This window comes from Corapipo altera, unplaced genomic scaffold (assembly GCF_003945725.1).
Source record: "Corapipo altera isolate COAL_440 unplaced genomic scaffold, ASM394572v1 122, whole genome shotgun sequence".
NCBI classification, from domain to species: Eukaryota; Metazoa; Chordata; class Aves; order Passeriformes; family Pipridae; genus Corapipo; species Corapipo altera.
In genome coordinates, this window is record NW_020884961.1 from 544447 (window position 1) to 559675 (window position 15229).

General features: G+C 38.1%; 1 protein-coding gene across 1 annotated transcript in view; it reads right to left on the reverse strand.

Annotated features, from left to right (window-relative positions):
- B3GNTL1 (UDP-GlcNAc:betaGal beta-1,3-N-acetylglucosaminyltransferase like 1) overlaps window positions 1-15229 on the reverse strand; it is a 112055-nt gene that overhangs the window by 87253 nt on the left and 9573 nt on the right. The window contains exons 4-5 of the mRNA XM_027664103.1: window positions 14754-14818; window positions 6004-6069 (exon numbers count right to left, since the gene is read on the reverse strand). Of these exons, the coding sequence (XP_027519904.1) occupies window positions 6004-6069; window positions 14754-14818 (131 nt within the window). The remainder of the gene's footprint in view (window positions 1-6003; window positions 6070-14753; window positions 14819-15229) is intronic.

A 15229-nucleotide genomic window follows, 5' to 3' on the forward strand; every position in this document is an offset into this window, starting at 1 on the left:
GTGAGTATAAAAAGTTCTACTGACCAGAATAGTTAAGACTGGTTCATGAAAATATTTCTCTGGACATTTTTTTTCTCCTAAATCAAAATTTAACTCATGTTGGACAATCAACAACTGCATTTATTCACCTCAGGAATGTAATCTCATTTTCCATTCTGTCTATACCAAAGATGGACCAGAGCCTCTTCAGATCTACTCGGCCCATTTAGTGGAGCAAATTCCTGCTAACAGGGTTACACAAACAAATCTGATTTATTCATCATTCAAGACATGACAGTACTCAATTAATTTCTCTTTTATAGCTGTTGTATGAATTAATGCTTATATTAAAGCTAAACTCTGGAGGCAGTGCTTGCTGGGACGTGCCTGGGCAACACACACTGATCTGTCTCAAACATGCTGAGTAAGGGACTCACAAGGAGAGCTGATGCAAATTAACTCAGGAGAAACAAAGATTATTTAAGTTCTACACCACGAAGATTTTAATCAACTTCATGTCCAAATGAAACTGTTCATCAACATCAAATCTGCTAAGCCATAAGTGGAAGACAAAACAATCCAAGGGAGATTGGCAAAACCTGGACTTGAGGGTAAGACACAACGAGGGAAGATCACCAACAACCTTTGACTTGTTGCACAGAGGAAGGAGGGAATTTAAATGGAGGTAGAGAGAGGTAATACTTGACATTATGTACTTTTGTTTAATGACAGTTTAATAAAACTTCAAACATGCTTTTTGTCTTTTCACACCACAAAATTACACACAAGACACTACTTACGTGCTTTTGCAGTCCAGACTAAAACACTGTCTAATTTAAGTAGAGAAAAGGTAATAAAATCCCTCAGGAATAAAGGCTCAGACTACAGAACAATGTTGTTGACCACTTCCTTGTGACAGCAGATGAGGGATGGCAAAGCACAGGCATTTCTACATGTGCAGTTACACACCTGGGATGAGATGGAAACAGTAGTCTGGATGTTTTTTCCACTGGTTGGGTACACAATGTCTAAACCACTCAGCAAAACAAATCACTTGGAATACACTATTTACATCCAGTGCTCTTTTGTGTACAAAATAATCCAGTGCACACTCTGACTGTAAGAACTGCTCTGACAACGTGCAAGACAATGTATGGGAACTGGTCCAGACTACCTACAATTCCCTCCCTCCCCACCTCCAGGGACAAGAGGTACATCCAAAATATGGAACTGAGAGATGATGTAAGAATGCCAATGAATCTTTTTGCACCCGGAACAAAACAAAGCTCGATATTTGTTAAGCCATTCCCCCAGAACTGCTCTCACGGATTAATTCCTATAAAAACCTCCTTGTATTGTCAATGCAAAACCAGTTGAAATTGTCAATCTTTAAATCACATCTCATTATCACAGTAGCCACATAAACACTCAGAATGCTGATCTTAAAAGTTCTGTTCCATCTCAATATCTACTTCATGTACCACTAAAACTGTATTTTAATGAAACGTGCAAGAAGGAATCCACTCACTTTATTGTATACTTTTTCTGTGGCTACTAGAAGGAAATCTTTACTTGCAATTTCAGATATTGATTTAAATTCATAAGGTGGAAGGTAAAAGGACTGACATAATCAAGAATCAACTGGATCTGATCACTTTAGTCACAAGAAAGTGAAATGATTCAAACTAGTGCCCAATAAGCAATAGGGAAGGCAAGTCAGGGAGAGGGGAAAAAACAGTCTTTCTTCTAACATGTAACAGAAACATGTGAGAGGTCCAGACAAGTAGAACAGCACAGGGTACAGTGACACTTCAAAAACTTTATTAGATTATGACTTTCAAAATAAATTTTAAAAGTGTGCTTCCAGACGAAGAGAAAAAAAGAAAAAACCACTTTAATTTCTAAATGTGGTTAATTTGTGAGGTACAGCAGGGGTGGGAGAGAAACAGCCAATACCTTTGGCCCAAATGTGCCTTCTACAAAGGACCAGCTCGTTTCTCTCCTTCATTTGCTCATTTCTCCAACTCATTTGCCCACTGCACAATATTTGTTTCCAGCTCTCTCAGAGGCAGGTGAACAGGTCTGTGACCACCAGTGACAGGCATTGTTGGAGTGCACTCCTTCCAATCATCTATCTTAGAGTCACATTAACCATCAAAGATATGCAGAATTCAGTCAGTTGGCTCACACAGGCAGATACTGCAACAGATAAAAATGGCCTCAGGCACTGCAACTCTTGCTCCAAACCCAAGCTGCAGAATATGCCAAAAATCTGCTTTAGAAATGCAAAATAGTGAGAATTCTCATTGAAGAAATGCAAATGGAATATTCAGTTTTCTCTCACATGCCTAGGTATCCTACAGGTTTGAGACAGAGCCTGTAATTTCACAACAAAAAGAAAGGTGTTCTTTGTCACACTGGCACTGATTCACCTCTTATTCAGCCAGTGATAACAAAAGGAAATAATGTTTTTGTCTCCACTGCCCACATTCTGATTCCAGCTGTTGTTTCCTCATTGAGGTGGGAGACAGTCAGGAAAAGTTCAGCTACTTTATAAGCAATTCTGCTGAAAGAAAGATACAAAAACTTGAAGCCGCATGCTGCTCATGTGCAAAGTCATATTGTGGGGGACAATATACTCAAATAAAGGCTGGTGAGAGAAAGAATAAAGTTACACCACGCCCAGCAGACAATACAGTGTCCAAAACCACCAAAGGTTGGTAGTCATTACATTATCAATAGACAGGATGATGTCCCTAAGTTTTCCAACTGCTAAAAGCAGGGATTCACACTGGATATTTCTTAAGCAGAACTTCAGAATTTGTAGTGTAAATACTCAGAGTCTCAAAAATTTGTGCCTTCTGAGAGTTTCTATTTATAGAATCCATGTCAACAGGACTTGGAGATGATGTGAAATAATCACCAGAGGAGAGGATGACAGCAGTCCTGGAGAGCTGCTTTTAATAAAAAGCACAATGTATTAGTCATTTGTCTTTTGAGATCTCAAATCCCCCACTCTAAACTTACCAAGGACAAAACAGTTCCACCCTACAAGATTTTTTTTTTTCGTCTTCCAGATAAGAGCAGCTTAAGAGAATAGAAATTACTTTGCTCTTTAAAGCACAGTTATGTAGTCTATGATAGAGGAAATGAGGCACAAAGGTTCAGGCTGCTGCAGGGTTCCCCCAGTCATGTTCCAGCACCTGAACCAGGGGACAAGCTTCTTGCTTTCTCAGAGATAGAGACACGTGTTTCCTTGAAGAACAACTCGTTGGGGAGTATCCCAGAGGCATCTGATACCTTTGGTTCTGCTGTTTATTAACCAGGCTTCAAGTCAGGGCAAGGCAATTTGCATTTAAGAGTAACACAAAAGAGGAAGAACCTCGGGGATTAGTTTGGATCTGGGAGATTTCTCTTGGTGGAGGAAGCTGGAGACTTTTCCTACCTGCAAATCTATAGCAGTAACAACAGTAGACTGAAACCTCTAATATTAGATCCCAGTCTTCAAATCTGACTCCTAGTAACAATCAGCAGCCTCAGGATTAGGAATAAAATTTCTGAAAATACACTGAGATTACATAAAGTCAAAAATCCAGGTCAGAAAAAGTTGCAAAACAGTGGAAAGTCCAAGTCTGCAAATTAGAATTTCAGGAACAAACCAAAAAAGCTCACTGCTTCATGGACATTTCTCAAGCTTCTGCTTTTTTTTTAGCTTTTATTTTTGCCCTTTTTTTTTGCCCCTCCACCTACTCTGCCTTATCAGACTGACTGAAGCTATGGCCACAACTTCAAATACAGAACAAAACATTCAAACACGCCCGACCATCTCCCAAGGCCAGAAAACTGAATGGCACAATTATTCTGAGGGCAGCAGAGAGATCATTCTCTTAAGAACACCATTCCACCCTGACATTGGTCAGTAGATTTGTGACCAGAAGATCAACTTTTCTCAAAGTTCTGTCAGAACTTTAGAGGGGCTCTTGACCAAACTAATCCATTTGCTCATTAGAAAGAGCTGGATATGTTTCCTTTTCTCCTTCAGGCCTTTGAATCAGAGTTCTGCAAAATACAACATTAACCCAGGTTATACCTCCCATAGGCATTACAAACATTTCTATATCTGCAACAAGGAAAATGTCCTGGGTCTGGCAGAGATGGAGTTAATTTTGCCCATGACAGCCCTCCCAGTGCTGTGTATTGGTAACTGGAGAGGTGTTGGTAACACTGCTGCTCTGGCTCCTGCTGGGCAGTGCTCCCACAGCAGGGATGCCCCTCCAGCATTCCCCCCTCTCCAGCAGGCTGGGGTTGGGGAGGGAACATGGTCAGGACAGTCAACCCAAACTGACCAAAGGGATATTCCTCTGCTTTTGCTTTCATTAAATTGCCTTTATCTGACCCTGCAGTCTTTTCCATCTTGTCTTCTCCCACCACTCCATCCTGCTGAGAGGAGTGAGAGCCCAGACAGGGCCAGCCCACCACAAGTACTGCAACAGGACCACAAGTTTAGGTGAGTTTAGAACATGGGAATAACAAGTTAGTGCTGTTTAGAACAGACCCTTCAGTCTACTCAGGCCCCCCTTATTACTTGTTTGATTGTCATTTAATAGTTCACACTGAATGTTGTTGGGCAGATTATAAACAAAACAGTTGAAGTGTGTTCTAAGCAGACTACAAACTGCTCAGTTGAATTTAGTCTAATTTAAAAAAGTCTTCATATACAGCTATAGATGCCACATAAGCAAGAAATAGGATAGCTCTTGAAACTAATTTCCATAAAACAAGCTTACTGGATCAACTTGCCTCTCCGGTTTTTTTGGCATTTGGCTGTGGGATTACATTAACTGATCGCTATCAGAACAAAAACAACTTTGGATTTATCATTTTATTATGTTCATAATGTGAATTAGGTTAACTGCTACCCGGGCAGCACCAAAACTATAATTTAATAAATTACATCGTAAGGATTATCAGATTTCTAAGAGCCTACTGCAGGTGGTGTGATGAGCAGGTTCACAGCCCACCACTGAGCAGCAGGTTGTTTGGCAGACATTCCTCAGCTGAAATGACTGCAATCATCCCTACTTTGAAGCAAGAGTGTTTTGGAGGAAAAGTTCAAAAGGTGTTTAATTCCCAGACAGTGATAATCCTAAAACTGTCTGTTTTGTTCAGAGACCTGCAGGAAATACCTACTTGACAGATCAAGTCAATTGACCTTCCCTTTCCAGACACCTCTTGCACATTGAAATAACTTTCACAAGAGGAAATGTCAGAGATGTGCAAACAATAAGGCTGATTTTGCTGAAAATGGCAGATAGGATTACAAACTCAGTTTTCAAGTTTATAAAGGAATATCTATATCAATAACATGGAGAAATAAAGTTAGAACCTTAACAAATTATTTATATATATATTCAGGTAAGTAGAGCATATACACAAACTCTCTCTAACGAATACTGACTCTAATCACAGAAAATAATTTAAAATCAAAAGCATATAGATCAGAGAAGAACTATCTCACAGTGTTTCCAGGAGTTCATTTCACAGGAATAAAGAATGGCCTTCTAATACTGTTTTCTTTTGCAAGCAGACATAGGGAGAAACACCATCTGAACTGTAGGCCAATTTTTCAGTAATAACAACCCATACATTCCCCATGGTTTATAGTCTCTCAAATATTAAAACCAGAGAAACCATAGCTGTAACCAATCCTTTGCAGCTTTTCACATGACTTAAGCTACATAAAAAGAGCATTCTCCTTTAGATTACAGACCTGTATATTCCTTTGCAAAAGAGTATCACTGTTATAATGAGATCTGGTTTTCTGAACAGAGAAAATAAAAAGAAGAGGAGAAGTTCAATCAAAGCTCCTATTCAATGCAAGGATTAAAAATAAAGGAAAAGAATACACTAGTTATTGCTTTGCCTCCACCAGCCCGACTGTGAAATTTTCATATCCTTTTAAAGATGTATCCGGAACTTTGTAAAAGAAAAACCCACAAATACACACAAGAAAAAAGTACTCACACTGTTTGGGTGTTGAATGGCAACTTGGTGCTGCAGCCTAACCCGCTGTGGCATCATCACATCATCCTGGAATAAATAGCACACTGTTACTGAACATAAAAAGGGTCACAGTACAGTACTGACACACATCAGAATGTGCTGCTAAATTAACATCATTTTACTGGCTTGCAGTCAGAAATGCAAATGGAACAGATATTAAGAGTCTTCACACTTTTCAGGGGATTAAACTCAGTGCTGCTCGAGCTGGAAGTGATCAAAACTATGATGTGACAATGGCGCTGGGATCTCAAACACACGTCGACAGCACCCACACATTTATTTCTCAGAAACTCACCAACTCTTGCACAACTCCCAGAGCAGCACTGGTAGTGTCAGCACAGGGAACTAATCTTGATTAAAACCTTGATTTGAGCCACCTCAGCAATACAAGGAAATGTTCTCTTTAGTCTGGCTGTACCTTGTTTCATTGACAATGAAAAGCCTTCGGTGTCTAGATCTAGAATTATGTCATATATCACAAGCACAGAAACTAGCATTTGTGAAATGATAAAATTCTAGAGAAAAAGGAAAAAAGGAAAGTACCCACACTCTTAAAATACATCAGCATTGGCACTGGCTTTAAAGCACACCACCTAGATTTTGACTTCATGTTAGTACTGCTTCCACTTGTAGCATAAAGATCTATTTTACTTACATACAGAAAGGTTGCTTTTTGAAGAGTTAGTAACCTTGCATACCTTCCCTGGACAGCTAGGAGAGATTCCTTTCAAAATCATATTATTTCCTGTTCAGAATTAAATCCTTTCTAGACCATGATTTTACAGTCTATAAAAACTTTAGCCCAAATTCTCTTCCCTAAATTTAGCCTCCTAAGGTTTCTGACTATATTGTTTTCCATTTTGGTGCCATATTTCCTCCCTTTTAAAGGATCAGACTTTCTTAGATGCTGGTGAAAGCTAACACAGCCTATTTCTTCTCAAAATACTTCCAAATAACTTTATCAGGCAAACATGATTCAAAGGAGTCCTGATTTCCTGTTCAACAGCCTCTCTTTTAACAGTTTGTCACTCTAAGGAAATTCCTACTAAAGCCAAAAACCCCAATATGGAATTTGCAACAACTTTCACAATAAAACTTTCCATCAAATCAACGGCAACAAAAACATATATTGGTGCTTAAATATCTCAAGCTTAAAGGGTTGAATGACCTTGCTATAAAGGTGCCACTATAGTTTTATAAAAACAACTCATGATGAAAAAAGTTTTAGAAGTAGATCCAACTATTTAATACAATTCAAGGTTAAAGATAAAAAAAATGAATAATAAAACTGACCCTTATCACATCCAAGTTTATAAAAGATGGAAGGAATACATTGCCAAAAGCATTTTTCTGTATTTTGTATTTAGGATATATTTAGTAATTAGCATGACAGCTGTTACTGATTTTGAAAGCCAATGGAGTGAAAAAACCCTTCTGATTTCTCAACGTCTGCACATGACTTACATCAAAACTACAACAGAATTATTTACCATTTAATGCACTTTATCAATAAGGCACCAGAATTCCTGTACTTATCCTGTACAAATGTTCCAATAAAACCTTTATCCTATTTCCCAGAAGAACCATAATCCTATTGCCAAATACAGAGCTGATTTTTTTGTAAATTAAAACCTGGTTTGCACATAAGCAATAGGAGATAACTTTTAACTGAGCCTTGTTTGCTCCTTTACAAGTAACTAAAGATTCTTATATGTCTTCTTGTTAAATGTGAAAAAAAGAGAGAATGAAAAAGAAATCTACCAAAAAGTATGGAATTTCAATGCTTATAACACTGTTACTATAATCTCTTACAAGATACAAAATATGTGCTAAAAGATTCCACTGTTTATGATCCCTCACACCAGAGAGAAATTTAACAGAACTCATACACAGAGGTGAAAAATAATCTTGATTTAAAAATGTTAAATCAGCGTGGAAGGTATTCAAACCAAATTCAAATATCCCATTCACCAAACAGCTCAATGTCATGTTTTCAGCAGAGGACAATTTGACAGGAATGGCCTCGTTCCCTTAACAAAACTGTGTCATTTTGGTGCTATTGGCAAAACACACATGGACAGATCTGGGTCTCAGGCTATCAGGGAGCATCAGTGTTCTGCAAACTCCAGCTAAAGAGGGGGCACTAGAACCACAAAAATGCCTCTTTTTATTAATACAGCTTTGTTCTCTAATGCTGGAAAACTCTATGAACTCTTATCCTGAATGACCTTTGGTTTTTTAAATAATTTTGTCTTTTTTTTTTTTTATTAATAGCTTTACACATCTGCTGCACTGATGTACTGTTCTGTGCTGCTTCCATGCTCATGAAAGGAGAAAGAAAGAAGGGGGGAAAAAAGAATATAATATTTAAAGGTATAATCTCAAATAAAATAATACAGGAATCAGGCAATGAGGAAGAACAGCACAAAATACAAGTCACATCCCAGACAAAAATGAGACACATCAGTCATTCTTGGACTCAGGCTGGGCAACTGTGAAAGAAAGGCAGCTGCAAAATCCACCTTCAACAGACCCTTCACTATTGATGACTGGGCCAAAGTGGAAAACAGAATATATTTATAGCAAAATCATCTTAAGTGATGTGGATATATTTGAGACCAGTGTTTAAAAACCAAATTAAATTCTAATGAGTAAAATTGAAACAACTGTACCACAAAATAAAAGCACTTTAAATTTTTTTTTCAACTTCAGAGGCCACTGGTAGGAGTGAGAGGCCCAACCATGCACTGCAGTGATAAGAGTAATACTGGACAATTAAGAAGTTAAAAGTATTTTATCCAGCTGTACATTATGCAATCACAAATACAATTTTGCTGTATTCACAATATTGAATTTAGAAAACACGTTGCCAGACTTTGGTTTCTACAGTTAGAGTTTGGTCATCTTATTTTGGTTAAAAACTGAGAACAAAACCTCAGTAATTAGACAAACACTTTCAAAATTATTTTTCACTCCTGTCATGTCAGACAGAAAAAAAAAGGGCCTATCCAAATGTAGCCAAAAAAGGGAAGTTTATTTAGTTTGTTTTGGTCTCCTAGGTGAGAGTGGGGAAGATAACAATGCCAGCAGGGAGTTACACTGAATATATAATTTTAAAAACAGAAGCTTAACAGAAGTTTTTACTGAAATTCAATTTTCTCTGTTTACATGGAAGTTTCTAATGGTTGTCCCCTAGCAGATATACAGCAGACAGGATGAAGAGAGAATGAAAGAATGGAAATAACAGGTTTAAAATAAATGCTAGGTAAATGCAAGCCTTCCCTAATCATATACTTGCAATACTGCAGCTAAGTAAGAATGAATCTGTAAAGAAATCTTTTTTCATGTAACCTCACTCACCAAACTTAGCAGAAAAATTTAGAAAAGTCTCAAGTAATAGATGGGTTTGCTGTCACCTAAGTATGTTCATTCATGCAGTGCAAAGAAGGCCAAACAGGTACACAGCAGGAAATAAAGCAACAAACAGAAACTTCTCCAGGCACCCAAAATAACACAGAATTTATAGGAAGCTGTTGCTGTTTCAGGATGGGTTTCTTAAATCAATTTGGATTAATTCAAATGACAAGCATTCACTGGCCTCTTCAACAGGGCTGCCTGCACCACACTGAGCTCCACGGTGATAACATCATGATTTTCCCTGAAAAGTGGGGGGTTCTGAACTTCAGAAAGTAAAACAAAAAATACAGCTCAATGTAAAATACACTTTTGGCACCCAAGGGCAAGTTCACAAAAAATAAGACACTAATTGTAGCTCAGTACTGTAGTGCTTTCTTAGGCTCACGTTACAGACTCAGCATCACAGGCTTTTCCAAATTCCCTTTGTGTTTGGCTGCTCAAAAAATAAAAAAAAAAACAAAACTGAGATCTGATACCCTCCACCCCCATAATAAGAGCACCTTCTTTCTGCTGCAGTTATTACATGTAAAACACAACCAGTAGAAGCACCAGGAGGAATGTTTCACTCACTGAGCAACAGTATGGCATCTCCAAAGTCTTTCAATCCATCAAATGGTCATTCATTTGTGCTGCACCTGCTCAGACCATAGTGAAAATCTTTCTTTGCTATTGTTCAGTTCAACTCCTTGAACCAGGGAAATGAAAGGTCTGGGACCTCCAAAGCTTGGCCTGTCAACAGCTCTACCAAAACAAATACCCAGATCCCAGGCAGTTCTCTAGGGGCAGGTTTTTAAAACAGCCTCACACTATCAAACTGATCAAATCAGGCACTCTAATGGCACCCATGAGTCACCTGAGACTAATGATCTGTCAGTACTTGCAAGATCATAGGAAAAAAATTACTACTTTTCTGTTTCTGCTCCTGAATTAAACTGAGAAAGAGGGGGACAAGAAAAAAAACACTTCAAAGTTTGAGAAGCTGACTGCACTGAACACCTTTCTATTCTTGAGCATGGCAACAAACAGGTCTGCATGGAAGATATACTGGTGTTCTTATGAGCCTCACCATATTTTTATGGAATGTTTTAATTCAGCATCACTACTAGTTGGTCAGAACATTTTCAAAGTAGCTCCCACCTTGGTGCATTTGTTCAATAAATGCAGACAATGCCTTTTCATATCTTGCTTTTCTGTGGTTATTGGAGTTCACCTTTGATTTTTCTCACAGTTGGGCCACTGAAAATAAAGTGTGTGAGTGTTTGCAGTCAAGGGAAGCAGGTAACTCACAAGGTGCTCCATAGCAAAGTCAATAAACTTAGAGAAGAGTCAAATCCTCACTGTCAATTCCAAACACTCCAAACAGAGAGATCTTATGGCAACCAAATCCAGAAGGTTTGCTTTTTCATTTAGGAAACAGAAAATTAACATTGCACATAGCAGATAAAGGCATTTAATCTGTTTTTAGTACAAGCACGTCCTCACAGAACAATAAAAGCAATGGTGTCTTCAAGCACTTCTAGTTTGATTTTTTGGGGCTCATTAGTGGTTCAGAAACATGGACAACTCTTCTGGACAGAAAGAGTCTTCTAGTAATGGAGTTCATCACTACATCCACTTTGAGTAACAGCTTTATTTCAGTTTTTAAATCAGAGGATAAAATTCTCAGGGAATGGCATGTTAACAACAGAAACCAAACACATCAAGTCTGATCATTGTTTTATTTCCTAAGCTATACAGGTGTTCATTTGAAAGGGAGAATATTTTAAAAGTTTCTTAGTGCCTGTAATATATATATAATGGCAACTAAAAAGAAATCCACTTTTTCAAACCCAGCAGGTTATGGAAACAGTAAAACCAAGCAGCTCTGTTTATAACTGAATCCTATTTTGAAGGCTGAAACATTTAACTGAGGTCCAACCTCCTTCCTCCGAGACCTTTATCAACAGCCCCTCGAGGAAGTGGGTTTGAACTTGAAACTCAAGGAACACACGAAATTTCACAGCAATTTAAAATTACCATTCCCAACTTAAATGACACAAGCAAATCTCACAACCAGAAAGGCACAGGTCAGCAGCTGCCACTTAAACATGGGAATGTCAAATCCAGTGGTCCTGGATTCACTGTTGGTGAACAAAACTCAGCTGTGTCCCTGTGGCATTTTCAGCTCTTAGTGGTTTAGAGTCACATCTTTGAACTGCCTGAGAATCTCTGGAATAGTGATACATTGCCAACAGAGCCTTTCAAAAGATTAAAACAAGCGTGTCAAGGACTCAAGTGAATATGACTGGCTTTGAAATACTGCAGGTCAAAAAAGGACACATTTTTATATTTCTCCTTTAACAATCCCCAACAACACACTGATTAAACCTGAAAGAATTGGAAACTCCACAGATGATTAAGATGAAATGAAAGCATGTTCCTTTTTAAAGAAGTACAGTTTTACACAAGTATAGGCATGTTTAAGTGAATGTCAAAGAAAACAGCAGTTCAAAGCAGCAAACAGGATTTTTAGTGTAAGAGTTCTGCTGTGCTGCAACTGGGGAAATGCTTCTAACAAAGATGGCATGACCCCAGAGAACTGACAAACTACAGCTACAGCACAATGAAACTGGTAGATAAAGTCATAACTGTAGACAGTTTTAGGAGAGTAAAGCTAATACTGAAATATTTTGCATAATTAGCTCTCATTTCCTGATACTATAAATGTTAAATATGAAAAATTTGTGAAGTATCTTCAATTTTTCTACTTGTTTTCCCAGTGGGGAAAAAAATGCCTCAGTAGCTTAGAGGTGAAATCTGTAAGAACAACCATGGCAAAAAAACTGCACAATGGCTGTTAGTCAAACAGCTGCCACTTCATACTAGAACGGGCTGATCAAATTCTGACAGTTCTGAGCTCTGCAACCTTTTTTTTCCACATTTCTTCCCAGTTTGTTGTCCTCACAAATCTGTGTTGAGAGACATAACACAAGCAGCTTTACTCCAGCTGGAATGGCAAGCAAAACAGTCTCTCTGGAGCCAGTACTTCCAAAGATGCTCCCACATATGTTCCTACATCCTTTTACTCCGAGAAGACAAAGGAATGCACAAAGAGCCACCGTGTATTTCTCCACCTTTATGCAAAATCCCCATTCCCAGCCCCGTTTCTCTCCACATCCACCTACAGCAAACCTGAAGCTGTGGCTGCACTTCTGAAGGTCAGTTCCCTGGCACTGCTGCAGCACATTCCAGAGGGCTGATATCAGCATTCCTTCCTAGAGAGCTGGATACTGGATTGGTGACTGCAACCAAGAAGGTAGGTGGTGTGTGGAAGCAGAGTTGTTAAACAGCTGGCAACATCTGTGTTTCAGCATTTATCACACAACATTGACCAGCTACAGCCAAAACATTGAGCAATTTTTAGACTTGGAGCAGTTTCCACAGTCATTTTATTTCCTCCAATCTGTTTTCAGCAAAAAGAATGCTAGTCACAGGGACAGACAGCAGAAAATGCATTTAATTAATGTAAATTATTCATTAATTTTGATATTTCTTTTGTATCGAGATTAGGCTTCTCATAGTTCAGAATGCCTGTTTTGAAGCAGAAATAAAAGTGCACAGAACAGAAAATCTTTGTAACTCCTCCCAAGCTTATCCACACTGTAAGTCATAAAATTCTCAGCTCACTTCAAGTAGATCTTAATGATATTAAATATAAGCTTATGCTAATGATAATATTGCAGAAATACAAAATCATCACCTGTTATATTCCTTAGCAGTTGTAATTTCTTTCCCTGATGTTTTGTTTTCCTACATAGTTAGCCAGCAAACAGAAACAACACAGCAGCATGAAGATGTACACTACATGGTAAATAACAAATGTAGAATTCTGAAGATATTACTGTAAAAATATGAATTAATTTCATTTAGATAATTTAATTCTCTAGCTTGCTGCTTGTGATTTACAAACAATTAGACCTGTCTGGATTGAAAAGAAAGACCAACCTATAATTTGCCTCAGTAAATTATTTTCAGATAGAAGATATGAAGCTCCATGAGACAATGGTAGATTAATTTCTCATTCATGTACATGTGGACTCAATTCATTTCAGTCAACATAAGTACATATGTAACTCATACAGACTGCCTGGAATGCCCCCTGCAATGTGAGATCTGTCCAAGCCTGGAATACCTGAGCTTTGGAAATCATAAGATCTGGGGTTTTTTTCATTTTAGATATATAAACAGCCTCACTGACTCCAAACACAGGAGAGTTAAATCATTTGTATAGACAAAATGGCACTTGGCTTTTTGTCTGCCCAAGTAAAGCAAAAAGAACTTGATCCTGAGTTCATCCACCTCAGCACAACTGGCATCACTCCAATTATTTCCTGGCATAATTTATGAGGTCCCTCCACTCTTCCATGACGTGCCCAGTCAGGTGACCAAAATCAGATCAGTGGCTTTTGTGTTCCTCTTTCCTCAGCACACTTTGTTTATGAAATGGACGCTGATGCTCAGTGCTGGATAGGAAATATTTACTTTTTGATGTCTGTGAAAATGACCTTTTCAAACCCCAGTAACTTCACCTTCCATAAACTTATGTACAAAAATTTACATGAAATACACTCTGTAAAACAAACAAACACACACACACCCCCAAACCAACAAACTATTAAATGAGGACAAATTCAAATAAACACATTTTACAAGGCACACCGAGCACAGTAATAACTTAACAAAAGCAAGAATAAAGGCCAAGAAAACAACCTGCAAAATGTAATTTTTCAAATGTACAAGATATTTCAGCTGCATTTCCTTGGGTCAGCAGAAATATAGCACCTCTTAACCACGTCCTGCAACAGTATACTGAATAATTCACAGAATTTTAACACATCCTTATCTCTGGGTTATTGAGCTGAATGGCTCCACAGAAGGTATCCCACAAAGGACTGGGAAAAAAATTCAAGATGGAAGGTGAGACCTCTCCTGCTTTGCATCAAAAAGCCACAGATTAGCTCTTAGTTTCTCGTCAATACAATTTTCTGTAGAATGTGGGAAAGAAAAATCCTGAAAACACCTAAATACCAACCTGGCCCAGCCCTGCTCACACCAGCCTGTGAAATCTGATATAATCAAAGAATGGTGTGAGGCTTTCTACAGGTTGGAAGACAACTTTGGAGCTATAAATAGTAACCAGCACATTTAACACCCAAACACCTTTAAACAGCTTGTCTTTAAGGCAAATCAAACTGTTAACAACTACATTAAAACCAATAAAATTATACCAACAAAGACAAAATGCGTTAACTTACTGAATCCAGAAAGCAGAGATAGGCTCCTGAGCTCTGAATTACTGCTTGATTTTTAGCAAATCCAACTGTTGAGAAAACAAAGATAAAATTACGGGGTAGTTTTTACCATTGTGTTTTTTTAAATCTTACTATTGTCAGGAACAGATGAAAGAAAATACGAGAATCGGTATCACAGAAAGTCCCCGATTCTTCCATATTTAAAACAAGGTACTTTGTAAATATTTAAATAGGATGCCTACTTAAGTCTTCTTCTCTGAGTGATTATCAGCATTCTACCATCAAGCAGAATTAGAATACTTTTGCTGGCCCTCCATAAAGATATAATATGTAATGCATATCTTGAGAAGTCCAGCTCTTTAGGTTTCACATCCAGAACCTCAGATCACTGAATCCCAGAATGGTTTGGGTTGGAAGGAACCTTTAAAGTCATCTAGCTGTTTAGGTTTCACATCCAAGACCTCAGATCATGGAATCTC